Source organism: Haliotis rubra, unplaced genomic scaffold (genome assembly GCF_003918875.1).
Source record: "Haliotis rubra isolate DU_JTF1 unplaced genomic scaffold, ASM391887v1 Scf984, whole genome shotgun sequence".
Classification (NCBI taxonomy): Eukaryota; Metazoa; Mollusca; class Gastropoda; order Lepetellida; family Haliotidae; genus Haliotis; species Haliotis rubra.
Genome location: NW_025767728.1, coordinates 65656 through 93308, shown reverse-complemented (window position 1 = coordinate 93308; position 27653 = coordinate 65656). Strand labels below are relative to the sequence as shown.

Below are 27653 nucleotides of genomic sequence, written 5' to 3'. Positions count from 1 at the left end.
TTTTCCCAAAATAATCGATGAAATTTAAAAAAACCCAGACTCACTTTTCTGGGACCCAAAACACATTAGCTGATCTTCAGTTCAACCGATCCTTATCATTCCTTGTTGAAATGCCAACCTAGTTCTAATGCCAACCTGGTTATAATGCCATATGTTGAGTATGTAAGGTGCTATTTTAACCATTCAGTACGGTACATAGTTGGTAATAAACTGTCTCATTGACGCCGCTTCCAGTTGACTCTGTTACGTTCTATCCTGGATAATTATGAGATCAATGGAAAGGACACTGACTATGAGCTCAACATCACTGTAATTAGAAACACAATGGTCTTGTGGATGTGGTTAGATCAGTGGAAAGGACACTGACTATGATCTCAACATCACTGTAATCAGAAACACTATGTTCTTGTGGATGTGGTTAGATCAGTGGAAAGGACACTGACTATAATCTCAACAATCACTGTAATCAGAAACATTATGTTCTTGCAGGTGTGGTTTTCCAACAGACGGGCGAAATGGCGACGTCACCAGCGTCTCAAACTCCTACACACGTCATCTCCCTTCGTCTTCCGCTACCCGTCGCTTCCAGTCCCCAGCCCCAACCCGATGGAGACATTCCGACTGTTGCCGGGGTTACCCCCAGCGTCACTAGCCGGCGCGAGTGACCTCAGCCGTATGACCTCAGTACGTGAGACCTTGACCCCGCCAACCCCACGCCTGACTCTGGGCAGTGAACATTCTGCTTTCCAGCCCCTTGAGAAGTCCCCGGCGTCGGAATCAGCCACACCCAAATCCCCTCCCCCTTCGTGAACGGCACGTGAGACAATCATATCGTCATCAGTTGTTTCCATATTTGGTGAACTGCTTCCAGAGACAATATTCACCACCACGGATTGTGGACCCATTGAAAGGAACGTGTACAGTTAAGTTGATTCTGAAACAATAATCACATTGTTATCGGGGGTTTCCACACGTTTCTTTCATCTGGACAGTCCAGTTTCTGAAGATCCCTCCATGTTACCAGGACGACTGGTCAAGAAAGGTCCGCTTACACCAACAGGGTAGGCCATGTGAGCTGCCAACTCCACTTCGGTACGCGGGACGCCGGACGCCGAGCCCCGTCACTCCGAGTGCCACAGTGCAGAACGCTGTATGCCATGAAAATGATTATCTGGTCCGAGGATGCCAATTTGTTGAAATAATTTGTCATATTTAATTCTTGTAAAGTGTAAAGTCAATGAAAAGGACATGTAAACTCATGACCACGCATGGTAAAGCATTCTGTGTGAAATCTGTCTTATCTTACTTTCACCAGCTGTGTATCTGGCTATGGTATCATACAAGCGTTATCTTCAAATCACATTCAAGACATGCCACCAAGACTGTCATCCTTGGTAATTCTTGAATGGGCTCCTGTCTACCTAAATAGATAATAGCGATTTGCTTCCTGCGCAAGTGAACAGGGGAACCAGTTGATACGATCGCTCGAGTTTGCGGTTCGGTCATATGCGGGAACTATTTGTAAAACCGGATAATGTTGCTTCTAGTCAAGAAAATACATGATGGAAACCGCACTTATTAAACCAGCTAATCACATTAATGCAAGACGTTTGTTAGCAATATGGCGAACTTGAGGCAAGAAAAGGACCGAACTTGTGCCCATATAGGACAGTGCTAGCATGAAGAGTTATCTCCCATGATAAAGTAACTTCGAGGCAGAATTTGGAAACAGTCTGACCTAAGTCATCGACATAGGCACAAGTGAAAAATGGACAATAATTTATTTCACATCACCAACAGGTGGTTTAACCAGTTAAGATATGCAGCGCTGTTTATGCAAATGTTTTACATCTAGTCAATGAATGGCATGAATATGCAGATTTTTCTCTGTACGTTTTCTCTGTATATATTTACGCCATACAATAAAGTCCCATCTGGACATGTATCATGAACGTTTTAATCTTTGTCGAATCTTTCACCTCATCGCTTGTTCGAGAAGTCAGGGTTTGAACCAAAACATAGGTACAATGTCTGCAGCCAGTCAATATGGCTTCTGTTAGGCAAAACCCGGGGTAGAACAAAACGGAAGCAGTGGTTTGAGTTTGATCAGAGGCCAGAGTGTTGATTGTGAGGCCATATTCGGTCAGTTTTAACGTTGTGAAATCTGTGATTCATTGTCATATTTTGTAAAAAATATTGAAAGCAGAACACTTTTCTCATTCGCATTGACGAACACTATGCTTCGTATGGTGGGTAACGAAATTAGATTACAATATTATTACATCCGTGCAATTTACTCTTGTGTTAATTTCAATCGATTACATTTTGCCCGATCAAAATTACAAAAGGACAAAGCTGCCAACAAACAAAGCATGAGCAACAGTCTTATGTCGACGCCTGGTGATTTTACTGGCGCATTAATCAACCGTTGGACTTGAGTTTGTTGGTTGTTGTTCAACGGCACTATATAACACCACACTTCTCTAAAAATAAACAATGCATTTCTCTCAATAATAATATCATCCACCTGGGGAACTACCATACAATCTATTCCAAAAACAATTACGTGTTTAGATTACAATATTAAACAAAAAAGTTCGAATGAATTAATGCAACGTTGCATTAAATCGACTCTCGCGCCCTCTACCGGCCGAACATTATTTCAAGCGAACCCTATAGAGTTATGTCCCTTGTCACGTTATGCAGCCATTGATGGGTCAGTGAGCTAGACACTGGTTCAAGTGTTAGCTCGACACAACATGGGTAGTTTTCGATTTTCTACATGGGTATGATAGAAAGATTTCCGCCCCGTACTTTTTTTTAAATCATTCTATGCCTAAGAATATAGGCATGTTTTTATATATAAAAAGCCTAAACTCTAAGAATACCCCCTAAACCCTCGAATTAATCCTAATAAATAGAATGCATTTCAAGCGGGGGTTACGGGCGGAACTTTTCCCGGTTCGATAGTGTTCCGGTTGTGATAATGCTGGAATATTGCTAGAAAGTTATGTAAAACCACACTCACTCTCTCATCTTGTTATGTGGACATTTACAGTTCCATTTGATATTGTTGTCGAATTATACAGCATTCATTCGCTGAAGTACAAGCTACCACCCGGACGGCATTCAACCCAACAAAACTACTAAAATCTCTGTACTTACCTGAGAAAGTGTAATCCCAAATATAATATGTGTTACATTCATACTACGTTCATAAGATATTGTATTAATAGTATGTAATCATGTATGAACACTTACAGATTCATATGAATCAAAAGTGTATTAATACATGAGTGTGAACTAAACGTCTGATTGGCTGGTTGGGATGAAATGTGACCATCCAGTTTCACATGAACTAAACGTCTGATTGGCTGGTTGGGATGAAATGTGACCATCCAGTTTCACATGAACTAAACGTCTGATTGGCTGGTTGGGATGAAATGTGACCATCCAGTTTCACATGAACTAAACGTCTGATTGGCTTATTGGGATGACTGACTGACTGAGTTTGGCTTTACGCCATTTTTAGCAATATTCCAGCAACATCACGGCGGGGGACACCAGAAATGGGCTTCACACATTGTACCCATGTGGGGATGGCTGGTTGGGATGAAATGTGACCATCCAGTTTCACATGAACTAAACGTCTGATTGGCTGGTTGGGATGAAATGTGATCCAGACATGAACTAAACGTCTGATTGGCTGGTTGGGATGAAATGTGACCATCCAGTTTCACATGAACTAAATGTCTGATTGGCTTATTGGGATGAAATGTGACCATCCAGTTTCACATGAACTAAACGTCTGATTGGCTTATTGGGATGAAATGTGACCATCCAGTTTCACATGAACTAAACGTCTGATTGGCTGGTTGGGATGAAATGTGACCATCCAGTTTCACATGAACTAAATGTCTGATTGGCTGGTTTGGATTGAGTTCCAACATGAACGATTGAAAAGGAAACCAAGTTCTATCCATAGAACTTTGTTTTCCTTCATCTATACAACTTGACTATCTAAAATGCCTCTCAAAGAAGAAACATGAATGATTGTAGTAAACGTACATTGTCTTGTCCCAAAACCTTATTGCCTTTCCAATAGACAAGTTTGATGGTTCTGACAGTACAGTTTAGCCTGACAATTCTCTGAGAACTCTAATGACACATAATTAAGAAATGACACAACTGTTATGTTTGGGACTATTTTATTGTCAATGAGTACATGGCAAGGATGGATCATGTATACACAGTAACACAGATGGAATAGATTCACCTCAGATTATTAATTTATCTAATAATCCTCAAGACATTTGTTATAAGGTATGACAAGGGTTGCAGAATATTCAGATGGCCTGTCTGGGACTTGAGGAATTTGAACTAAACTGTCCATGGAAATGACCCAAATTGTTAATTTGTTCTGAAATCTGCAAGAACTTATTGTGGAAGATTGTGTTCCCTGATCTCAACTCCAAATGAGCAACTTGTATAAGCAGATAACAACAACTTGTATTAGTTCCCCTAACAGTCAGTGATGTCGGAGTACATGGTTAACTTGTTAACATGTTAAAACTAAACAGTTTTATATTATTCGTGAGTTGTCTCACACCAATTTCAACAGTATTTCAGTCATATGACAGTGCTGAAACTCAAACTGCTGCTGGTCTGACATTTACCACTATTCAGTGTCACTAACAACGATAGGTACTGTGATGACCGTTTCATCACCTAGTGAACCAAGGACTTGGATCCACCATCAAAGGTTTCGGACATGCCTTCGGGATGCAAGAAGTTGTGCTGAGATCTTGGCCCCCAAAACACAGGCCCCGATTTCAAAATTAAGTTAGAGTTTTTACTCAAATTTGAGAAAATGCATTTCCCAGAATGAACTAAAATCGATATTAAACTCAAACATAGTAGATGATTTGAGTTTGGTGGATAGATTACTTAAGTTGTTTGGGCTTTTTTATTTAAAAACTGCAGTTGAATTAGATATTCAGCTGCTTCAAATTGTCCAACTCAGTTTGAAATTTGAGTAAAAACTTAAGTTTGTTTCGAGAAATCGGGGCCTGGTCCAGTTACTTACAAAGATTGTTGTACATTTAAAACTGCAAACTAGCATCATCATCAAAAAATTTACAGACTCCTTCCTTGAACTAAGAACTGTATCTATCCTTTTCCTACCTCCTTACTAGAACTTCATGTATACAAAGTGAATAGTTTCCTTGTAATTGCCATATCACTGATCCCTGAGCAAGGATATTTGTTTCAGATTGCGAAAAGGAGTTTATAAGATTTTGTTTAGCAAGGTGAATCATCTATCTATACTATCTGTTAAACCAAAAACAAACACGGTCATATCTCAGGTTTTAAAGTAAAGAAAACAACATCTTTACAGTGAATGTTTTCTCCAAAATACTGATAAAGAAATTTGTCAAATACACACACACACACCAAGAAGTAAAGTAATACAGCCATATTTGGAAACATATTGGAATGTATAGAAATATGAAGGAGACACCTGAAAATGGATGGAATAGCAAATCTTCCAATACTTTAACTCTATGACGATTAAAGTTATATTTTTAAACATTCTTTCTCGTCCACTCAGAAATGTAATATCATTGGACAGGAATCTCCTTGAATTATTTACTTTGTATAAGGAATGGTATCTGGACAACACTGACGCTGGACAATGTCTAAACTCTGGTAATGTATGGATGACTCTACACGTCAGTACGTTGTGATTGATTTGACTTATGCCTTGTCAGCATATCTGCAAGACTGATCACTCAGGTTCTTGCCATCAATCACATTTCCAACATGTGAGGAGGGTTCCAACCGTTTTTGACTAAATCTTCCATTACTTTTCACCAAATCTCAGGAAAATTATAAAAAATAATAAATTTAGTTGTTTTACTAGGAAATGGCAACACTTAGATATGGTACTCTGACATTTTAATTTAGCACAGATGCAGTTTGACTTCCTCAAACTATTGTGTCCGCTACAGTAATAATATTTTCAAACTAACTCCTATTTATCTATATATGTACACCCTCATATGTGTGTACAGTGTTGTAGTAACTTGATGTAAATGCCAACACATGTCACTCTTCTATCTGTACATGCAACTTGAAATGGAATAAAAAAAGAAAAAAAAAACCCAAAACAATCTCCATTACTTGCCTGGTAATTTCATAGCATGGTAAATTATTACGATTAAACTGATGTTGAACTATCATCTCTACCCATGAGCATAGTGTTCTTACATAAATATACATGTCAAACCTAATATGTAAATAAATATTATCACGATCCAATATTTTTACTTGTCCAACAAATTCATTGATTATATAACTGATCACTGCATAATAATACATGTGGGTATGTACCGGTATATATAGTATATCAGATACGTTTTCCTCAGTCACTTGAGAAACATTACCTCAAAGCAAATGTCGTTTTGTAAAGATTTGACAGAGACAGATACTTGTAGTTCACAGAATGTGGGAAATCTTGTTATATTGTTCAGTGAGAACACAATGTCACGTAACCACGGCATGTTAAGAACTCCTAAATATATAATACTAAACAAATAAATACATTTAGAAATACTACTAAAGAGCGAGTATACAATCATCAATAATTTGTCTTGGAAGTTGAAGGTCCAATGCCACTTTCAGGAATAGTGTTGCAGTAACTGGATTTGATAATTATGCTCAGAACTATATCAACGTACAGGTGAACAAGATGCACTGGTTTAAACATATCTGCTAACCAACCCAGTTGTTTTAGCTGTCAAACATATCGCCTATGTTTAAATCTAAAAACACAACATGCCTACAACAGACCACAGACTTTGTAAATGTAATTACATAAAGCGCAATCCAGGCTTTTAGAAAACTGACCAATGGGGTGCTAATTAAAACCCAAAACAAGGTAAATTTGCTTTCGGATATTGAGTGGTAGTGAAGCAACATTTCCAACGCTTATAAAACAAAAACTCTTTCCAAAGCAGTTACTTGTAAATAAAACTATAAATTATACATAAGAAAATAGGGAAATTTCAATTGTTCTGACTTCAATATTCATTGGGGCACTTATTGAACAAGGGTGCTTGATATGTCAAACACGTAGATATGGAATGTATAAACATATCACAACAATCACAGAATATACATATAATACACGGCTAAACAAATCAGTCATAAATCTGTACAATATTCCCATACAGAGTAACTCAACACAAACTTGTTTGTCAAGTTAGACATTGAACTCTGAGACAGATCAGTTTTGAAAATGGTATTCTCCACAGAATTCTCCCAGTGTAGTTAAACTTAACCTACCAATATCCAACTTGTCCATTTTGAGTTGGTTTATTATGAAAAGGAAATCAGATAGGGTTTTCAACAATGTACCCTTAGCAGGCAAATGGAAATAGTTTTTGAACAGAGATGGGTTAGTTTGTTGCTTAACGTCGCACTCGGCAATATTCCAGCTATATGGCAGCTGTCTGTAAATAATCAAGTCTGTGGCCCGTGTAAGTCTATGACAATCCAGTGATCAACAGCATGAGCATTCAGGAACTTATATATTTCCTTCAGTCACCTTGTAGGCTAAAACATTACAAAGAAGTAATTATGAATTATGATAAACATGTTATGATACCAGACAGACAGACAGTGTATTCAGTAAGGAGGCCACTGGCCCATAATACATACAGATAATAGGGCTGTGTTTGTATCTTTCACGTGCGTATGTTTTAAGAAGGTATACGGTAGCACTCATTTGTTTCTAGAATTTACAATATTGTTAACATGGTACAGAAACAAGCCGATGTTGTACATAACATCATAACTTTCATTTTGAAACAGATTCATCATAGTGTGTACAGTGTAGGGTTCTTGTATAATTTAGCAATGTATTTGACTCTTAAATCTTTATAACAACCACACACAAATATGACATGCCATTCATTTTCAGTATAATCCAGACCTTTTGATTTGCAGTACATGAAGTCTTTCTCAGTTCAATATGGCCATATCTTCCAGTTTCTACTGCTATCTTAAAGTTGCTACATCTAAATCTTGATAGACATCCTTAGATACACTGGAACGTCAGAACACAAGTATTTTTCAACATTCAACAAAGACTTATACTGCTTATAATAAAAGTATTTTGAAGAATCCTGTATTGATGAATACCATGACTGTTGTAGATTCTCCTTTAGTCTTTGTTTAAAAACAGAAATGAACATACCAACATTTCCAATGTCTTGATAAAACCAAGCATAACCAAAGCCATACCTGAGTAATATTTGTTTAACCTTTGAAACCCAATGGTGCGTCCAGCTTCATCTAAAGATCTTAACATAATGTAACATTGACGAGGCAACCTACTTTCAGTTAAATGGAGACGACACCAGTACTTAATAACACGCAAGACATAAACATATTGGAGAGGGAGTCTGCCACACTCACCTAACACCATACCATTAAACGTAGATTTGTTTACCCTTAAATACTGTTTACAGAACTTAAGTTGTACGGCCTCTATACCTTTACAATATTCAGTGCCCAAAATTTCTGCGCCATAGCAGGGTATAGGCACAATCATTGAGTCAAATATCCTAAATAAATCACAGCCGTCTATGTTACCAATTTTTGTTTGAAAACTGAATAATGATAAAATTGCTTTGTTAGCCTGAGATGATAAACATAGTTGTGCTTTGCTCTACATAAGCTTGGGTGTGAAGACAACACCCAGATATCTATAAACAGAGACAGATTCAATCTGTTGGCCCTTATAAAACCATTTCTCACATGATCGTAGAGGACCACCATTTTTAAATACCATTACTTTAGTTATAAGATAACATGAATTATGAATTTATGCATTCCATATTTAGTCTTTTCCAACAGACATACATGACTATGCAAGATATTTTAATAAGTCAAATGAAACCATACTATGTCCTGATATGCCATCCAACGGATCAGTTCAGCTAACATTCATCCTATAATGGCAACAAGGACACAATGTCTGCATATTCCCATTAAAACATGTCTACAGATCTGTAGCAAGATTTGCCCCAGTCTGATAATGGCAACGTAAATATGGCCTCCATCGCACCAAGACTATGTACAACTATTTACATATAATACAGTCTCGAGAGTAAACCTGTACAAGTGATATGTTACTACAAAAACACTGTAATATGAACTAGAATCACAAGGACGGGTAAGTAGATAAAAAGTAAAAACAATAATATCACAGCTAGCTTGTACAAACCGTTTGTATGTTTGTAGCATGTCTGCAGACATACAGGAACATACAAACATTAAAATAACTTATAATACTGTATGTAGAGAGCTTGCACACACTCAACCACAGTTTTCACATTCATTCTCAGTAGCCAATGTATAACCCATCTCACGCTGCAGAAATTCTGCAAACTCTGCAAACATCTGGTCCACTGTAATCAGTTGACTCAATACCTATTTATCTATAGTACAAGTCAGTGACAAGCCACTTCTCAACTAAAGTTTCACCAACCTGGCAATGCTAAGACTCCTTTTTTCCACAAAGGTGACAGACAAAAAAATAATTCAATTTTTTGTTTGTGGTATTTAGTTAAGAAAAAGTTTGAATTCAGTTAATTTGATGCTCAGAAATAGAATATATACTTTAATTCTACCTATTATTGTAGTCAAGGTCAAGTTAGTCAGAGGAAACTTGACACGGATTGCTCAAACCGGTGAATATACAACATACAAGTCATATTGCTGAGGAATTCAAGCACTTTCCTAATCCTTGTATCTGTTTATGACAACTACAGATCTATTCAAGCTATTAGTTCACACATCCCATTCACACCAGCAACTGACACACATGCTTTTGATATGCACCAGCAAACTGAAACACCCCTCACTCCGGCTGGAACAGGCACTATGAGTCTGCCACCTCACTTCCTGATTGTCATGTGACTTCCTGTTGTGTAACCATGGAGACAGGTGTTTACCATTTCTTCACATCACTGAAATGTGAAAAGTCATCATCAATTTTAACTGACACAGAAAATATGATAACAAATATGTAAAGATGAGGAGATATGGTTACCATGGTTACAAAGGTATTATTATTCTCCAGAGGTAACCAGATGCAACGGTGTTTAACAAAACCGCTTGTAATAATGGTAGAATTTGTTCGTGCTTATACTGACACTGAACTACTTAAGAACAACACTTTCATAATTATCATTTCATGTTCATATCACCATATAACAATCACAACACTTTCATAATTGTCATTTCATCGTTATTATTATCACTGTTAATATCGTTATAATTATCACATTATTTTCATTATCATCTGTTATCATTTTCATAATTATCACATTATTTTTTATCACTGTTAATTCATCGTTATAATTATCACACTATGTTCATAATTATCACATTATTTTTTATCACTGTTAATTCATCGTTATAATTATCACACTATGTTCATAATTAGCACATTATTTTTTTTATCACTGTTAATTCATCGTTATAATTATCACACTATGTTCATAATTATCACATTACTTAGTCTTGTTTGCCATAATCAGACATTCATAATTAATAGGTCATACTTACAATCTCTCTCGGGTATCAGTTGACCTGGTCTCTCAGATGACCTTGACCTTGACCTTCTATTTGCCAGATAGCTAAACCGACTTCTTGGACTTTGAGAGCTATTCCGAGACTGGAAAGCAGAATTCAGTTATGAGCAACAATAACTGGACATGTTCATCACCAAAGCTTCAGGATTTGAGATGATGACATCCCGCTCCAGAGAGTCGTTTCTGACGGTTCTGAACTCAAAGAGGAACTACAGGAATTTTACTTTTGCTTATTAAAATACAGCTAAAAATGCAAATAAACCACATATGAACTTACGTAAGGTGACCTTGGTGGAGAGTTTGACCTTGACCTTGTCAATTCATGTATTGCGTGTATATCGGATGAGAGATGGTTGTTGTTGTTAAATAGTACTTCCTGTAGTGTGTTGAGCTTGCGTTTGAGACTTTCAATAGTTCCCTCAGACTGTAGTCGCGTTGACTCCATCGACTCTGCGTGTCGCAGCATCTGTTGCCTTAGCTGGTGCTGAAACGTGAGGACAAACTCTGAAAGTTGTGCACACTTCAAGGCCCACCACATAATATTCTAGGATTTTTGTTAAAAGAACCAATACTTGCTTCTTCATTCATTCAAATACTCATTTCATTTTGGAGACAGAAGCCAAACAATTTGGAGGGTAATTCTGATCTACCACAACTTGAAGACCACTAGTAAAACTGTACTCACTCTGAGATAGTCCTGTTCTTCAAGCAGTTTGTCTTTGAGGGCCTCCTTTCTCCACTCCTCTCGCAGTGACACAGACACATCGCGCCGTGACTGACGATTCTCTTTATTGTCTGTGCTGTTGTCCGTCTGCAAAGAAAAACTATGAAGTTGAGTTTTGGAAAAACTGGTGAGCAGTATCCCGAGTCTGCTGGCTGAAAGTGTAGCTGTCTTTGGCATCGGTAAACACTGTTGAAAGTCTTGAAGGAAGGAAGCCAACAAAGTGATATCAGACTTGGATCATGCAAATCAGTATTTGAGAGTTTGATCCCTTTTGTTCTGGGTGTAGAATCATCCAGACCAGGTTGAAGTGTCTACTGGAAGACATTGGTCATGTACACGACGGACAGACACTAACACAGATCAACAGGGGTAACTGGGTTACTAGGGACAAATTCTGTATCTTAGATATTAGCAAGTTGGCTTAACATAGCTCTGAACAGTATATCATGATCAGTTATATCATGGTCAGCTAGATGTGGGAAGAAGCACACGCCTTCACCTGGGTTCAGCTCAGGGTATGTCATTTTCCTGAAATCATTATTCATATGTACCATCCAGTTGAGGGCTTTACATATACAGATAGTCTAAAGGGTATGATAAGCCATTTAGAGTAAAGCAAAATTTCGTCAGTGAATCCTTCTAAAACATATTGCCCTGGTCAACATGGCCGCAGGGTAACAGGTTTCTCAGACCATGAAGACTCACAGATCCTGCTCTCTGAAAACAAACTCATTATTCAATACACTATATACTTAAATCTTAGATACAAAGAAAAACACCTCTATCTGTTCCTGTGACGACACAAATTCAATGTTCTTTCATTCAGGCTTGTTCAAAAGCCAAGCCAAGCTAAGCCAAGCCAAGCCAAGCCAAGCCATGCCAAGCCAAAAGCAAAACAAAGCACTGCAAAGAGGTTAGAAATCTGTCCATAACTGTTCAACTCTCATAAAGGATTTTCAATAATGTACTGGCAGAAACTGACTTCATGCTTCCATTTCAATTAGTTTAATTTCAATCAGATCTTAATTCTCGCAAATAATACTCACAGAACTGAGAATATTCGCGACATGTCATGTTAGAACAACTAATCAATGTGTCAATGGGATGGGTGTTTGTGACAGTCAGTTTGTGGCAGCACATGGAAGCATGTCAACAATCCTGCACCTCAATCTCAAGCATGTGTCTAATGTCCAGCATGTGTCTAATGTCCAGCATGTGTCTAATGTCCAGCATGTGTCTAATGTCCAGCATGTGTCTAATGTCTAGCATGTGTCTAATGTCCAGCATGTGTCTAATGTCCAGCATGTGTCTAATGTCTAGCATGTGTCTAATGTCTAGCATGTGTCTAATGTCCAGCATGTGTCTAATGTCTAGCATGTGTCTAATGTCCAGCATGTGTCTTATGTCCAGCATGTGTCTAATGTCTAATGTCCAGCATGTGTCTAATGTCTAGCATGTGTCTAATGTCTAGCATGTGTCTAATGTCTAGCATGTGTCTAATGTCTAGCATGTGTCTAATGTCTAGCATGTGTCTAATGTCTAGCATGTGTCTAATGTCTAATGCCTAGCATGTCTAATGTCTAGCATGTCTCTAATGTCCAGCATGTGTCTAATGCCTAGCATGTGTCTAATGTCTAATGTTCAGCATGTGTCTAATGTCTAATGTCTGGCATGTGTCTAATGTCCAGCATGTGTCCAATGTCCAGCATGTGTCTTGTGTCTAATGTCCAGCATGTGTCTAATGTCCAGCATGTGTCTAATGTCCAGCATGTGTCTAATGTCCAGCATGTGTCTAATGTCTAGTATGTGTCTAATGTCCAGCATGTGTCTAATGTCTAATGTCCAGCATGTGTCTAATGTCTAATGTCTAGCATGTGTCTAATGTCTAGCATGTGTCTAATGTCCAGCATGTGTCTAATGTCTTAATGTCCAGCATGTCTAATGTCCAGCATGTCTAATCTAATGTCTAGCATGTGTCTAATGTCTAGCATGTCTAATGTCCAGCATGTGTCTAATGTCCAGCATGTGTCAAATGTAATGTCCAGCATGTGTCTAATGTCCAGCATGTGTCTAATGTCCAGCATGTGTCTAATGTCTAATGCATGTGTGTGTCTAATGTCTAGCATGTGTCTAATGTCCAGCATGTGTCTTAATGTCCAGCATGTGTCTAATGTCTAATGTCTAGCATGTGTCTAATGTCTAGCATGTGTCTAATGTCCAGCATGTGTCTAATGTCTAATGTCCAGCATGTGTCTAATGTCCAGCATGTGTCTAATGTCCAGCATGTGTCTAATGTCCAGCATGTGTCTAATGTCCAGCATGTGTCTAATGTCTAATGTCTAGCATGTGTCTAATGTCTAGCATGTGTCTAATGTCTAGCATGTGTCTAATGTCCAGCATGTGTCTTATGTCTAGCATGTGTCTATGTCTAATGTCTGTGTGTCTAATGTCTAGCATGTGTCTAATGTCCAGCATGTGTCTAATGTCTCAGCATGTGTCTAATGTCCAGCATGTGTCTAATGTCCAGCATGTGTCTAATGTCCAGCATGTGTCTAATGTCCAGCATGTGTCTAATGTCCAGCATGTGTCTTATGTCTAGCATGTGTCTAATGTCCAGCATGTGTCTAATGTCCAGCATGTGTCTGTCTAATGTCAGCATGTCTATCGTCCAGCATGTCTAATGTCCAGCGTGTGTGTGTCTAATGTCCAGCATGTCTTAATGTGTCTAATGTCCAGCATGTGTCTAATGTCCAGCATGTGTCTAATGTCCAGCATGTGTCTAATGTCTAGCATGTGTCTAATGTCCAGCATGTGTCTAATGTCCAGCATGTGTCTAATGTCTAGCATGTGTCTAATGTCCAGCATGTGTCTAATGTCCAGCATGTGTCTAATGTCCAGCATGTGTCTTATGTCCAGCATGTGTCTAATGTCTAATGTCTGTCTAATGTGTCTAATGTCCAGCATGTGTCTAATGTCTAGCATGTGTCTGTCATCCAGCATGTATGTCTATGTCTAATGTGTCTAATGTCTGGCATGTGTCTAATGTCCAGCATGTGTCTAATGTCTAGCATGTGTCTAATGTCTAGCATGTGTCTGTCTATGTCTAGCATGTGTCTAATGTCCAGCATGTGCTAGCATGTGTCTGTCTAATGTCTAATCATGTGTCTAATCTAATGTCCAGCATGTGTCTAATGTCTAGCATGTGTCTAATGTCTAGCATCTAATGTCTAATGTCTATGTCCAGCTAATGTGTCTAATGTCCAGCATGTCTAATGTCTAGCATGTGTCTAATGTCTAGCATGTGTCTAATGTCTAGCATGTGTCTAATGTCTAGCATGTGTCTAATGTCTAGCATGTCTAATCTCCAGCATGTGTCTAATGTCTAGCATGTGTCTCTATGTCTAGCATGTGTCTAATGTCTAGCATGTGTCTAATGTCTAATGTCAGCATGTGTCTAATGTCTAATGTCTATGTGTCTAATGTCCAGCATGTGTCTAATGTCCAGCATGTCTTATGTCTATGTGTCTAATGTCCAGCATGTGTCTAATGTCTAGCATGTCTAATGTCTAATGTCCAGCTATGTGTCTAATGTCTAGCATGTGTCTAATGTCCAGCATGTGTCTAATGTCTAGCATGTGTCTAATGTCTGTCATGTGTCTAATGTCTAGCATGTGTCTAATGTCAGCAGCATCAGCATGTGTCTAATGTCCAGCATGTGTCTAATGTCCAGTGATGTGTCTAATGTCCAGTGTCTAATGTCCAGCATGTCTTATGTCCAGCATGTGTCTAATGTCTAATGTCCAGCATGTGTCTTATGTCTAGCATGTGTCTAATGTCCAGCATCTGTCTAATGTCCAGCATCTGTCTAATGTCCAGCATGTGTCTAATGTCCAGCATGTGTCTAATGTCTGGCATGTGTCTAATGTCTAGCATGTGTCTAATGTCTGGCATGTGTCTAATGTCTAATGTCCAGCATATGTCTAATGTCCAGCATATGTCTAATGTCCAGCATGTGTTTAATGTCTAGCATGTGTTTAATGTCTAATGTCCAGCATGTGTCTAATGTCTAATGTCCAGCATGTGTCTAATGTCTAATGTCCAGCATGTGTCTAATGTCTAATGTCCAGCATGTGTCTAATGTCTAATGTCCAGCATGTGTCTAATGTCCAGCATGTGTCTAGTGTCCAGCATGTGTTCTTGTAGGTGGGACTGGGTCTGGTGCACAGTGGGCGTGTCAGGGGTGGGGTCAAGATTCCTGAAGCAGGCAACATCAACATGGTTGGTAGAAAACTTGGTGTGTAAGAACAAGTTAAAAGATTTGTTCTTGAGTGAGTGAGTGAGTTTAGTTTTACGCCGCACTCAACAATATTCCAGCTATATGGCGGCGGTCTGTAAATAATCGAGTCTGGACCAGACAATCCAGTGTCAACAGAAGGAGCATCGATCTGCGTAATTGGGAACCGATGACATGTGTCAACCAAGTCAGCGAGTCTGACCACCCGATCCCGTTAGTCGCTTCATATGACAAGAATGGGTTACAGAAGATCAATATTCTAACCCGGACCTTCACGGGTAGATTTGTTCTTGACTAAAAGGAGACATTTCTGCTGCTGTGAACACCATAGCTTCTGTAAACTAATTTTCAAAGTGATAATAGGAATAAGTTAATCCCATGAATTTAAAATCATCTCCAGGGTTTTAAGCCCTGTCGAGGTATGAAGAAACTCACTGTTTTAAAAAATTACAGTTTGACAAAGAAAAATACCATAGAGTCAAACTGACTAAACAGGTGATGATTAGTGTTTTGCTGAAACAGATATCGGTGTTAGCTGTGCGAGGTGATACGACAGTGTGGTAATACATGTGGGGTGAGATAGCTGTGCGAGGTGATACGACAGTGTGGTACATACACGTGGGGTGAGTTAGCTGTGTGAGGTGATACGACAGTGTGGTACATACACGTGGGGTGAGATAGCTGTGTGAGGTGATACGACAGTGTGGTACATACACATGGGGTGAGATAGCTGTGCGAGTGATACGACAGTGTGGTACATACACGTGGGGTGAGTGAGCTGTGTGAGGTGATACGACAGTGTGGTACATACACGTGGGGTGAGATAGCTGTGCGAGGTGATACGACAGTGTGGTACATACACATGGGGTGAGTGAGCTGTGTGAGGTGATACGACAGTGTGGTACATACACATGGGGTGAGTGAGCTGTGTGAGGTGATACGACAGTGTGGTACATACACGTGGGGTGAGATAGCTGTGTGAGGTGATACGACAGTGTGGTACATATACATGGGGTTAGTGAGCTGTGTGAGGTGATACGACAGTGTGGTACATACACATGGGGTGAGTGAGCTGTGTGAGGTGATACGACAGTGTGGTACATACACGTGGGGTGAGATAGCTGTGTGAGGTGATACGACAGTGTGGTACATATACATGGGGTTAGTGAGCTGTGTGAGGTGATACGACAGTGTGGTACATACACGTGGGGTGAGATAGCTGTGTGAGGTGATACGACAGTGTGGTACATACACGTGGGGTGAGATAGCTGTGTGAGGTGATACGACAGTGTGGTACATACACATGGGGTGAGTTAGCTGTGTGAGGTGATACGACAGTGTGGTACATACACATGGGGTGAGTTAGCTGTGTGAGGTGATACGACAGTGTGGTACATACTCGTGGGTTGAGATAGCTGTGCGAGGTGATCACGACAGTGTGGTACATACACATGGGGTGAGTTAGCTGTGTGAGGTGATACGACAGTGTGGTACATACACATGGGGTGAGATAGCTGTGCACAGTGGTACAATTGTGGGGTGAGTACACATAAGATGAGTGATACACATGCATGGTGTGTACTCACATCTGATTGGTCGGAATCATGTGTGTCTGAAGGTGTATCACGCACGGGCTCTACAAGTGACTGGCTCTGCTCGCGTGTTCTAAGTGCCTCCTCTAGCGTTACCAGCCTTATGTTTAACATGTCCTGCGACAACAGCTGAAAGTAACCAGGCTATATGTCACCAGTGATTCTTAGTCTCACATGAGTTGGGTTTGATGCCAATGTTAACACTAATCAAGTCTTATCATGGCGGGTCAGATTGTGAGCAAAGACTGAAGTTGTGCAAGAATGAGATGATTACCACCTGGCAAAAACCACAAGTTGGTGATAAACCAACACATTAAATCAGATTCAAACCCATAATCATAGCTCCTGGTCCACCCAAGGGACACAACTCTGCACAACATTACTGTAACTGCAAACACTATCCTACATGGCTTACGCAATGATTACTGTAACTACAGACATTATCCTACAAGGCTTACACAATTATCACTGTAACTACAGACACTATCCTACATGGCTTACACAAGCATTACTGTAAGTACAGACACTATCCTACATGGCTTACACAAGCATTACTGTAACTACAGACACTATCCTACAAGGCTTACAAAATCATTACTGTAACTACAGACATTATCCTGCAAGGCTTACACAATCATTACTGTAACTACAGACACTATCCTACATGGCTTACACAAGCATTACTGTAACTACAGACATTATCCTACAAGGCTTACACAATCATTACTGTAACTACAGACACTATCCTACATGGCTTACACAAGCATTACTGTAACTAGACACTATCCTACATGGCTTACACAAGCATTACTGTAACTACAGACACTATCCTACATGGCATACACAAGCATTACTGTAACTACAGACACTATCCTACATGGCTTACACAATCATTACTGTAACTACAGACACTATCCTACATGGCTTACACAATCATTACTGTAACTACAGACACTATCCTACATGGCTTACACCATTTCTGTGGTTGTAACAGGATTGCAGCAAAAGGTCTGACACAAACTGAAGGCAGCGACCAACACATTAATCCACTCAGTACAGGTAGAAACATGAAGCAGATGGCTAACCTGCTTCTTAGTACTAAGGACCTCTCTCTTTAACCTCGAGAGGTCATCATTCAGCCGATTGGCCCGGTTATAATGTTCCTCCGCGATGTCCTGGAGATCCGACACTTGACCTGTTGACCTAGACTGCATCAAGGCCATTTCCTGACCAAAAGAAATACGTCATTAGTCTGTTGTCAGTCTTTGCTGCCTGTCTTTAACCTATGAGAGACTAATACCGTCACTAAGGACAAGCCATACTTGGCTGTAGTTGATCATTTTCAAAGTTCATGGATTCTTGACAGTTCTTCACAGTTACACATCTACCCAATCTCTGGAAAAGGATATCAACCAAACCCTATGTCGCTGCCCAAACTGCAGTAAAGGATCTCTGTGTCTCTACCAAATCTACAGTCAAGAAATAATCTCTACCCATGCTATGGTATGAAGAATCTGTCTCTATTCTACAGACAATGATCTCTGCCTGAACGTAATCTGCAGTAAAAGATCTGTCATTACTATATCTACAGTAAAGGATCTTCGTCACACATTAATCTCCAGCAAAGGATACTTTTGTCTATCCATATTTATGTGGTGAAGGATCTTCATCTCTAAACTATCTACAGTAAAGGATCTCCGTCTCTACCTAATCTACAGTAAAGGATCTCCATCTCTACCTAATCTACAGTAAAGGATCTCCGTCTCTACCAAATCTACAGTAAAGGATCTCCATTTCTACCTAATCTACAGTAAAGGATCTCCGTCTCTACCTAATCTACAGTAAAGGATCTACTTTACTTTCTACTTTATCTGCATGTAAGTGTTAAGCTCTGGTACCTGTTTCGTTGTCTCTAGATGTTCCTGCACGTCTCGCAGTGTGTTCTGGAGCTCTACTCTCTCTGTGTTCAGGCGTTCCTGTTCCTGTGGACATCCAGGACAGTTTAGCCACACTGACCAATATCAGACAATTGTGAGGGCCACTAACACGTCCAACAATGTGCCACGTCGAACACAGGGGACTGACTGGTGATGGGCTGACAGATGTTAGTACTACTCCACCGATACCACAACAGCAAGACAGGTTCACAAGCAATACACACGGGGAACTAAACTCAGATCTAATGCAAGACAGGAAAAAGCTGTAACTCCCCTGCTATCATAACCTGAGTAGAAACTGCTGACCAAATCCAATCTTTCATCAGCTCATTTCATACGAGTGGCTTACATAATAACCTGACGTTGGAGGAAGACAATTAGTCCTTCTGGTGACTGAGTGAGTGAGTGAGTTTAGTTTTACACCACACTCAGCAATATTCCAGCCATATGGCGGCGGTCTGTAAATAATCGAGTCTAGACCAGACAATCCAGTGATCAAGAGCATGAGCATCGATCTGCGCAATTGGGAACCGATGTGATGTGTCAACCAAGTCAGTTAGCCTGACCACCCGATCCCGTTAGTCACCTCTTACGACAAGCATGGGTTACTGGGTTCATTCTAACGCAGACCTTTACGGGTTAGTCCTTCTGGATATTCACTAGTCATGGACAAACAGGCTATCTATCTAGTCTGACTTCTTCTTTCATGCTTCCCTTTGTCAGCTCAAGATGGATACGGAATTCTATTGTTGCTTTAGGATTAATTTCACAAACAAAAACATAGAAATCAAAGTGCAAACTTGTAGGTTTTCCTACTGGCACTTTACAAACAACTCACAACACAATAATACGGATTTGTTTTCAATAACTTTGCATAATTAGGAGAAGGAAATCTGTAAAGCTAGAATAATTAATCAGGCCTCAAAATGTCAGTAACCAATCACAGAAAGCAATTCCCTATATATATCCGAGGTCTTAGAATGTTAGTGACAAGTTGCAAAAGCCGACCTCCTCTCTACATGTTGACTGACCTCATTGGTGTCTTGTCTCAGCTTCTGAAGTTCCTCGTACGACAAGGTCAAGGCCTTAGCCAGCTCCTGCTTCTCTTCATTCCGATCACTCACCTCCCGCTCTGTAGGAAGAGGAAGTATTATATAACAGCAACAACATTTTACAAAGAATTTAACATTGTCATGAAGATCTCAACACCACCTTCGACAGGTAAACTGGAACCTGTCACCATATTGCAATCAGATCATGACTGTGCCAACTCCCAAGATAACACCACCAAGGTTTCAGTATCTATAACAAAAAGGAAAAAAAACCAACAACCAAAACAGATGCTATGACAAAAAAATGAGTTTGGGTACAAACCTTTGCATAGATTCTGTGACAGAACAAGAATCATATGTCAAGGAGTAATGGGAAATAAATACTTGGAAAACAATTCGCTGATGGGTCCTTGATCTAATATCTCACAGGTAATGTCTCACCTAGGTCCTTGATCTAATATCTTACAGGTAATGTCTCACCTAGGTCCTTGATCTAATATCTTACAGGTAATGTCTCACCTAGGTCCTTGATCTAATATCTCACAGGTAATGTCTCACCTAGGTCCTTGATCTAATATCTCACAGGTAATGTCTCACCTAGGTCCTTGATCTAATATCTTACAGGTAATGTCACACCAAGGTCCTTGATCTAATATCTCACAGGTAATGTTTCACCTTGGTCCTTGATCTAATATCTTAACGGTAATGTCTCACCTAGGTTCTTGGTCTAATATCTTAAGGGTAATGTCTCACCTAGGTCCTTGATCTAATATCTCACAGGTAATGTTTCACCTTGGTCCTTGGTCTAATATCTTAAGGGTAATGTCTCACCTAGGTCCTTGATCTAATATCTTACAGGTAATGTCTCACCTAGGTTCTTGGTCTAATATCTTAAGGGTAATGTCTCACCTAGGTCCTTGATCTAATATCTCACAGGTAATGTTTCACCTTGGTCCTTGGTCTAATATCTTAAGGGTAATGTCTCACCTAGGTCCTTGATCTAATATCTTAAGGGTAATGTCTCACCTAGGTCCTTGATCTAATATCTTAAGGGTAATGTCTCACCTAGGTCCTTGATCTAATATTTTACAGTAATGTCACCTAGGTCCTTGGGTAATGTCTCACCTAGGTCCTTGGTCTAATATCTTAAGGGTAATGTCTCACCTAGGTCCTTGATCTAATATCTCACAGGTAATGTTTCACCTTGGTCCTTGGTCTAATATCTTAAGGGTAATGTCTCACCTAGGTCCTTGATCTAATATCTTACAGGTAATGTCTCACCTAGGTCCTTGATCTTTTTGTCCATCTCTGCAAACTTCTCCCCACTTTCATTGATGTCACTGGCTTCAGTCTGTAACAAAAATGCCCACACCGACCATGACTAAACCTGTCCTGATACTCCTTGTACCTTGATGTTAAGGCAGTACTACAACACATGGTACATGATAGAACACATGGTACATGGTACAACACATGGTACATGATAGAACACATGGTACATGGTACAGCACATGGTACATGGTACAACAGATGGTACCCCAATGTACACAGTGTGATATGGACTCCTGTTGGCAGATGTCCATAACTCAGAACAATTTCAGAAAGTGTTAGAACAGTAATGAATGTTCACACATTGAAGTACAAAACCTTACTTAAAGTATATGTAACACTAAATTAAAATCTGTAAACTGTATTGAAAGGGCTGACTTTGTTCAAACTTAACCTCTTAAATCTATGCTGATTTTGTCAGGACTTAAAACAGCACAAATATATGGCATGAAATCTTGGGATACAGGCATAATATTTTGATTCTCTGCTGAAGCTTGAAAAAACATTTTTCACTCATTTCATCCACAGTAAAAGGTATGTAAGAAGGAGTATAAACTTTGCACGTGTGAACAGAAATCAGAGCTAATTATCTAATCCACTCTCATAATAAAGTGCTGTTTTGTGGCAAAGGTGGTGAAATTGGGTTTAATGTCGTACTTGAGAATATTTCGCTCATATGACGACGTGCATGCGTGTGTATGTGTATGTGCAGCTGCTTGTACTAGCCCAGACTGAAGCTGGTTTTATAGTGCTAGCCCACTGAGATACCATGCTACAGTGAAGCATGAATACCCCACTCAGACACATAATACTGACTCCGAGCCGACCAGTCCTTGTTGTACCCATTAATGCCAAGCGCCAGGCAGGGACCAACAAGTACTATATTTTAACGTCTTTTGGTATGACGCGGTCGGGGATCGAACCAGCGACCTTCCGCTCTCGGGCGGACGCTCTAACCACTACACCACGGAGGCGGTAGTTTTGTGGCAAAAGGTACTGCAGTGTCCGGAAAACTAACTGTTGTGAGTCTCAACTTAAGATTGTGTTTGATGACAGATTGCTACACATACCGTAGTTCATGTGTTAAGGGCTCTCTCTGGTCAGTCCATCATAACATATTGTCATGTTCATAAGGCCCCCCCCCAAAAAAATGTCTGTTTCCTATTACATGCTTTTTAAAAATAGGGTAGGTGGGTCGGTTTTTTCTTCACTTTTGTTTTTTTCAGTTGCACCAGGTGGGCACCTGAGAATGTCTTCAAGGAAACCATATCATGTAGTGACAATGCCCTGTGGTGAAACATTGATAGATTTCTATATCAAATCATTATTCATGTTATTTATTTGCAGGTTTTGTGAGTGAGAGCCCATTATGCCAATTCAATGCAATCTATTTTAGCCTTACATACACTGTAAAACATGAAACTATCACATTCGACTTGGATAAAAATAATGAGTTGAAATGCACTCCAGTCATGATTTTGACTTGGTTAAAAAAAGATTTAGGGTTGGGTGGGTTAGGATAGGGTTGGTCGGGTTACCGGAAACGGACATATTGTTTTTATATGCCTAATTATCAACTAAAGCTACACTTGTCCATTTTTAGAATCACTTACAGATGACCTGAAGCTTAAAAGCAAATGAAAACAAAGAAAACAGTTCATCTAAAAATGACAAAAATAAACTAAAAACAACATTAACAGTTCTAAATTTTGCAACAAACTCCACAAAACTCAAACATATATGTCAAACTGACAAGTACCCTGTGTGGCCTTTTGACAGCTGATAACATGTACAGTAAAATTCAAATTAAGCAAATTCAGCATTTTCTTTTTGAACTGATGTGCAATAATGTGCATAAAACCTTGTTCTGTTGTAGACAAGAAGCACATGGTATATAAGCACTGATATTCAGACGTGGTACAAGAAGCATGTGGTACACAAGCACGTGCTTCACATCCAGTCCACCTGTTGCTGATGCTGGATAACAAACCTTGATCGAGTCGATCTCCTGCGTGACTGAAGCCAGCTCCTGGTGTCTAGTGTTCAGCTCACTACGCAGCGTGTCCAACTCTATGTTAGCGTTACTGACAAGCTACGTGATGGAAATAAACCAAAAAGAAACAAAATGTTAATACATCTAAAACTACGGCTAGCTTGGCTCGGGACGCTTTCATGCACATGCAGCAAGGGGGGGTAACTCTTATTGGGACCTGTCAATATACCGCGGCAGGAATGGGACAATGAATATGCAAGCACATTCTATGATGCATTTGTGGAAGGATTTGGATGATGATAAGCAAGGACTGCTATAATATGGGTGGCCACAACATGATATGTATGCTGATACAACACGTATCTTGATACGCATGAACATGATACTATCACAATACATGGGTCACCATACAATAAGTATCTCGATACACAGGTGATGATAGGAATGGTTTGTATTAACGAATAACAATTATGATCTTTTGCGCCAGCAATCAGCAGATCCCGGTATAACAAAGGGATGTAACTCTGTATGTTCAGTTTTGAAGGAAAGAGCCAGTTTATCCATTAGCAAGTGACTCATCGGCCATAAACAAGCAAATACTACTAGTAACAAGTCTCAACTGAATACTAAATGGGGAGTTTTTCTGACATATGTCCTGACATAAGAAGTAACTCTGAATCTTTGATTCACATTATTTGCATGAATGCGCAGGCCAGCATCTCTACCGAAAGACACGGGTTCCCATAAACCAAAGCAAGGACAAAATGGGGCAAAAACATTTGCATCACTCCGCACGATACTTTAAACTTTGTTCCAAATTATTAATAACAAACCAAATTAATGTTTATATAAATTCAAAAACACAAAAATTTACATATTCAAACAACATAAGCAAATATATATACAGATGAATTAATAAACATACACAAATATAATGTTAATGAGAAACAGGTAATATATAAAAGCAAAAGTATATATAAAAGCTTGTAAAAATACATAAAAAAGCTTATATATCATGCCCTACAAGATTGCTTTGTAGATAAGTTGTCGCCAGAGCTTGCACTGATTACGAAGAACCCCCTAAAACTCTACATCTAACTACCAAGCTAGGAGAACTGAGAATAACTAATATTGTATTTACACAAGTTTGTCAGTTAGCAGATTCATTGATTTATGTGAAGAATTAATCCTATTAATCACTACGAAATAGAATGCAAACTCTCCTTGTACAAGCTCAGTCACAATATTGTCAGTATTTTGGCTTTTATTCAACTCTTACAGAAATACCACTGTTTCACTGGTTGATAACAAGCTATTGATGGGGACGTGCTATCTTGATTGACAGGAATAACTGGACCTGGTAGGTTAACAAGGGCAACAGGGGAGGTAACTTGACTAGTGTCATGATGTCCATTATAAGGTAACTCACAAAGTGTACTTCACTGCGGCATACAGTACATCTAGTGTCCTTCACCTTTCAGCTCAGCAACTAAGACATATATTTCTTAGATCTCACCTATATAATTTATATATATATATATATAAAAATATTAGTTTGGCTTTTATCATTTTAAAAAACAGGCACTCAAGGATTGCTTCGATAATTGAGAAATAGGGAACCCCAGAATTTTATCTTCAACTACGGGACAATCCTATTTCCTTAGACCCCGGCTTTCTGCTTCACTAATTATCGTCTTTCAGTATGAAATGTTCCCTTGCTAAATTGACAATAATCCTAAGCACCTAAGAAATCAAATATACAGATTACCAAATTTCTACACTGAAACCACAACCTGGGTACCACTGATAAACTGAGCGTCAAACTGAGAGATTACATCTGCAGAATGTTAGATTTTATCTACATGATCTACAAGCTAATGTACTTTGAGAATGATTTCCCATTTCTAGACAGGCTGCAACTAATATACATAGTGTTGAATAAAGACTGCAAGAGTGTCTACAAATTATCTACAAAGGCATTAGGACTATACAAGCAATGGGGTTAGTTGAAGTTTAGTTAATGTTCGGACAAGTAATTCCTGGAATTCTGTGGTATGAGATCTGTGATATGTACACGTGACAGCATACCTGTCATCCCTTTATATAAGTGCACTCACCCGGTTGAGTCTATTCTCCTCAGTCTCCACCTCCTGCCGGACTTTGCTCAGAGCCTGAGAGAGAATATTGTTTAATGGATCAAAAGTTATGTCCCTTTGAAAAGATCAGGGTCAGAATTGGTCATCTGCAAGTAAGTGACCGAGTGAGTTTGGTTTTACGCTGCTTTTTGCAATATTCCAACAATATCACGTCAGGGGACACCAGAAATGGGCTTCACACATTGTACCCATGCGGGGAATTGAACCCGGGTCTTCGTCATTACAGAGCTAACGCCTTAACCACTAGGCTACCCCACCGCTCCGGCCATCAGCAACCCATGCTTGTTGTAAATGGCGACTGATGGGACCGGGTGGTCAGGCTTGCTGACAGACTTGTGTGATGCATATCATTACAACCTAAGTCCTTGATAGATGTGCTCATGATGTCAATCACCGGATTGTTCCATCCAGACTCAGATATTTACAGACTGCCCCCACATAGCTGTAATATTGCTGAGTATGGTGTTAAACAACAATTACATAAATAACAGTCCTGTTCCTCAAGGATTTGTCAAAACTTGTAACATTCAGCATTGTGTGTAATTTTTAGAGTAAAATTGATATTTTATACTTATCCTGACTCATGCTTTTTGCTTGTCTTCTTCTTCTTGCTAACATAGTGGAACACTTGTATCTCCTTAATTGAAGCTCCCTTCAATGTAAAATCACTAATTGGTACTCACCACGAGTTGCCTCCCTTTGCCCTTTGGCGGAACAGGTGTCGCCACCCTCTGGCCTCATGCTTCACTCTCCCTGATTTTATGAGCCCAACACTTGAATTTACAGGGAAATCCAAAGTGTTATGTGGGGAGGATGGAGGAGTTTATTCATGAGTCAGGATAAGTATAAAATATCAATTTTACTCTAAAAATTACATATTTTTCCTTATCCTGACTCATGCTTTTTTGCTTGTAGAATCCGACGGAACCGGAGGTGGGAAAACAGAATACTTTGGATTTATAATTAGTGATTTGAATAGATATAACTGTAATAACCCCTTACGGAACTTCATGAAGGCATAGACTTAGGATATTTCCTCTATTATAAACCATAGGTTATATAATGCCATAACTGGGGTATTACATTAATAATATACTGAGATATATTACATAGATATAAATAATGAAATATAAAAGCGACTCTGATAGAGACGCTGTACAACTGAACATAATATCAGTATAAGCTTAAGGCTGAATAACTTAAGCTAAGTATATACATAGCCCTAGAACTCCGTAGAGTTATAAGCTAGATAATGTATGTATACCATACATAATAATCTCGTGAGGGTAATTTTTAACGCCTACGAGGGACTGTCAGCTGCTGAGCGAGGACCAAGGGACCGAAATGGTGAATGCCAGATACGTCCTCGGTGGTGATATCTCTCAGATAGTGATTAGCAAACACCATGTTAGATTTCCAAAAGCATCCTTCCATAATTGTGTTCAATGAGCAGTTACCGTGTAGGGCGAGAGTGGAAGCCAATGCCCTGATCTCATGGGGATTTGATGCTGTTGGAGGGTCCAAGCCTGCTGCCTTGTAGGCACGAAGTATGACAGTCCTTATCCATATAGATATGGTGGTACGAGAGACTTCTGTCTGAGTTGTTGCCGATAAGGGGATGAATAATCGTTTGAGAAATCTTCGCCTTGTTTTGGAACGTCGTAAATAGATTTTGAGAGCTCTGACTGGGCACAGCGATAAGTCTAGTGTATCTTGAGATCCGAGAATCGAGGATAGTGCCGGGACGTGGAATAACCTGTCTGGTTGACCTGGTAGTTGATTTTTGGCGATGAAATCCCATCTTAATCCCAGGTGCGCTGTGTTTTGATTGTCATCAAACTGTATCCTCTCATAATCTAGAGCGTGAATTTCGGACATTCTGGCTGCCGTGGCTAGAGATAACAGGAAAAGT

General features: G+C 39.4%; 2 protein-coding genes across 5 annotated transcripts in view; one reads left to right on the top strand and one right to left on the bottom strand.

Moving 5' to 3' along the window:
- Positions 1 to 1952, top strand: part of LOC124265548 (paired box protein Pax-6-like) — a 69366-nt gene extending 67414 nt beyond the window's left edge. Inside the window, exon 8 of the mRNA XM_046700335.1 lies at positions 490 to 1952. Coding sequence (XP_046556291.1) covers positions 490 to 810 — 321 coding nt within the window. The 3' untranslated portion in view covers positions 811 to 1952. The remainder of the gene's footprint in view (positions 1 to 489) is intronic.
- Positions 1953 to 5653: 3701 nt separating this feature from the next.
- On the bottom strand, positions 5654 to 25896 carry LOC124265551 (centriolin-like). 4 transcript variants are annotated; one of them, XM_046700338.1, is made up of 11 exons: positions 25703 to 25896; positions 23583 to 23684; positions 21545 to 21614; positions 20243 to 20343; positions 19173 to 19256; positions 18360 to 18500; positions 17269 to 17403; positions 11350 to 11475; positions 10942 to 11148; positions 10639 to 10747; positions 5654 to 10037 (listed from the first exon to the last, which is right to left on the bottom strand). In XM_046700338.1, exons 3-11 carry the CDS (start codon positions 21567 to 21569, stop codon positions 10030 to 10032), a joined length of 936 nt encoding a protein of 311 aa, XP_046556294.1. In that variant the 5' UTR covers positions 21570 to 21614; positions 23583 to 23684; positions 25703 to 25896; the 3' UTR covers positions 5654 to 10029. The 4 variants fall into 4 exon arrangements, 3 of the variants coding, with proteins under 3 accessions (XP_046556294.1, XP_046556295.1, XP_046556296.1); XR_006895478.1 differs by lacking the exons at positions 23583 to 23684; positions 25703 to 25896 and having other exon boundaries at positions 5654 to 6132; positions 6165 to 10037; positions 21545 to 22215; XM_046700339.1 differs by lacking the exon at positions 23583 to 23684.
- Between the last annotated feature and the right edge of the window lie 1757 nt (positions 25897 to 27653).

Excerpts from the sequence above, each read along its gene's own strand:
- LOC124265551 (XM_046700338.1), bottom strand. The coding sequence starts at position 21,569 with ATGGACAAAAAGATCAAGGACCTAG. Across the intron at positions 11,149-11,349 it reads AAGAACAGGACTATCTCAGA|CACCAGCTAAGGCAACAGAT; the intron begins GTGAGTACAGTT and ends CTCACGTTTCAG. Across the intron at positions 10,748-10,941 it reads CTCCACCAAGGTCACCTTAC|TCTCGGAATAGCTCTCAAAG; the intron begins GTAAGTTCATAT and ends TCTGCTTTCCAG.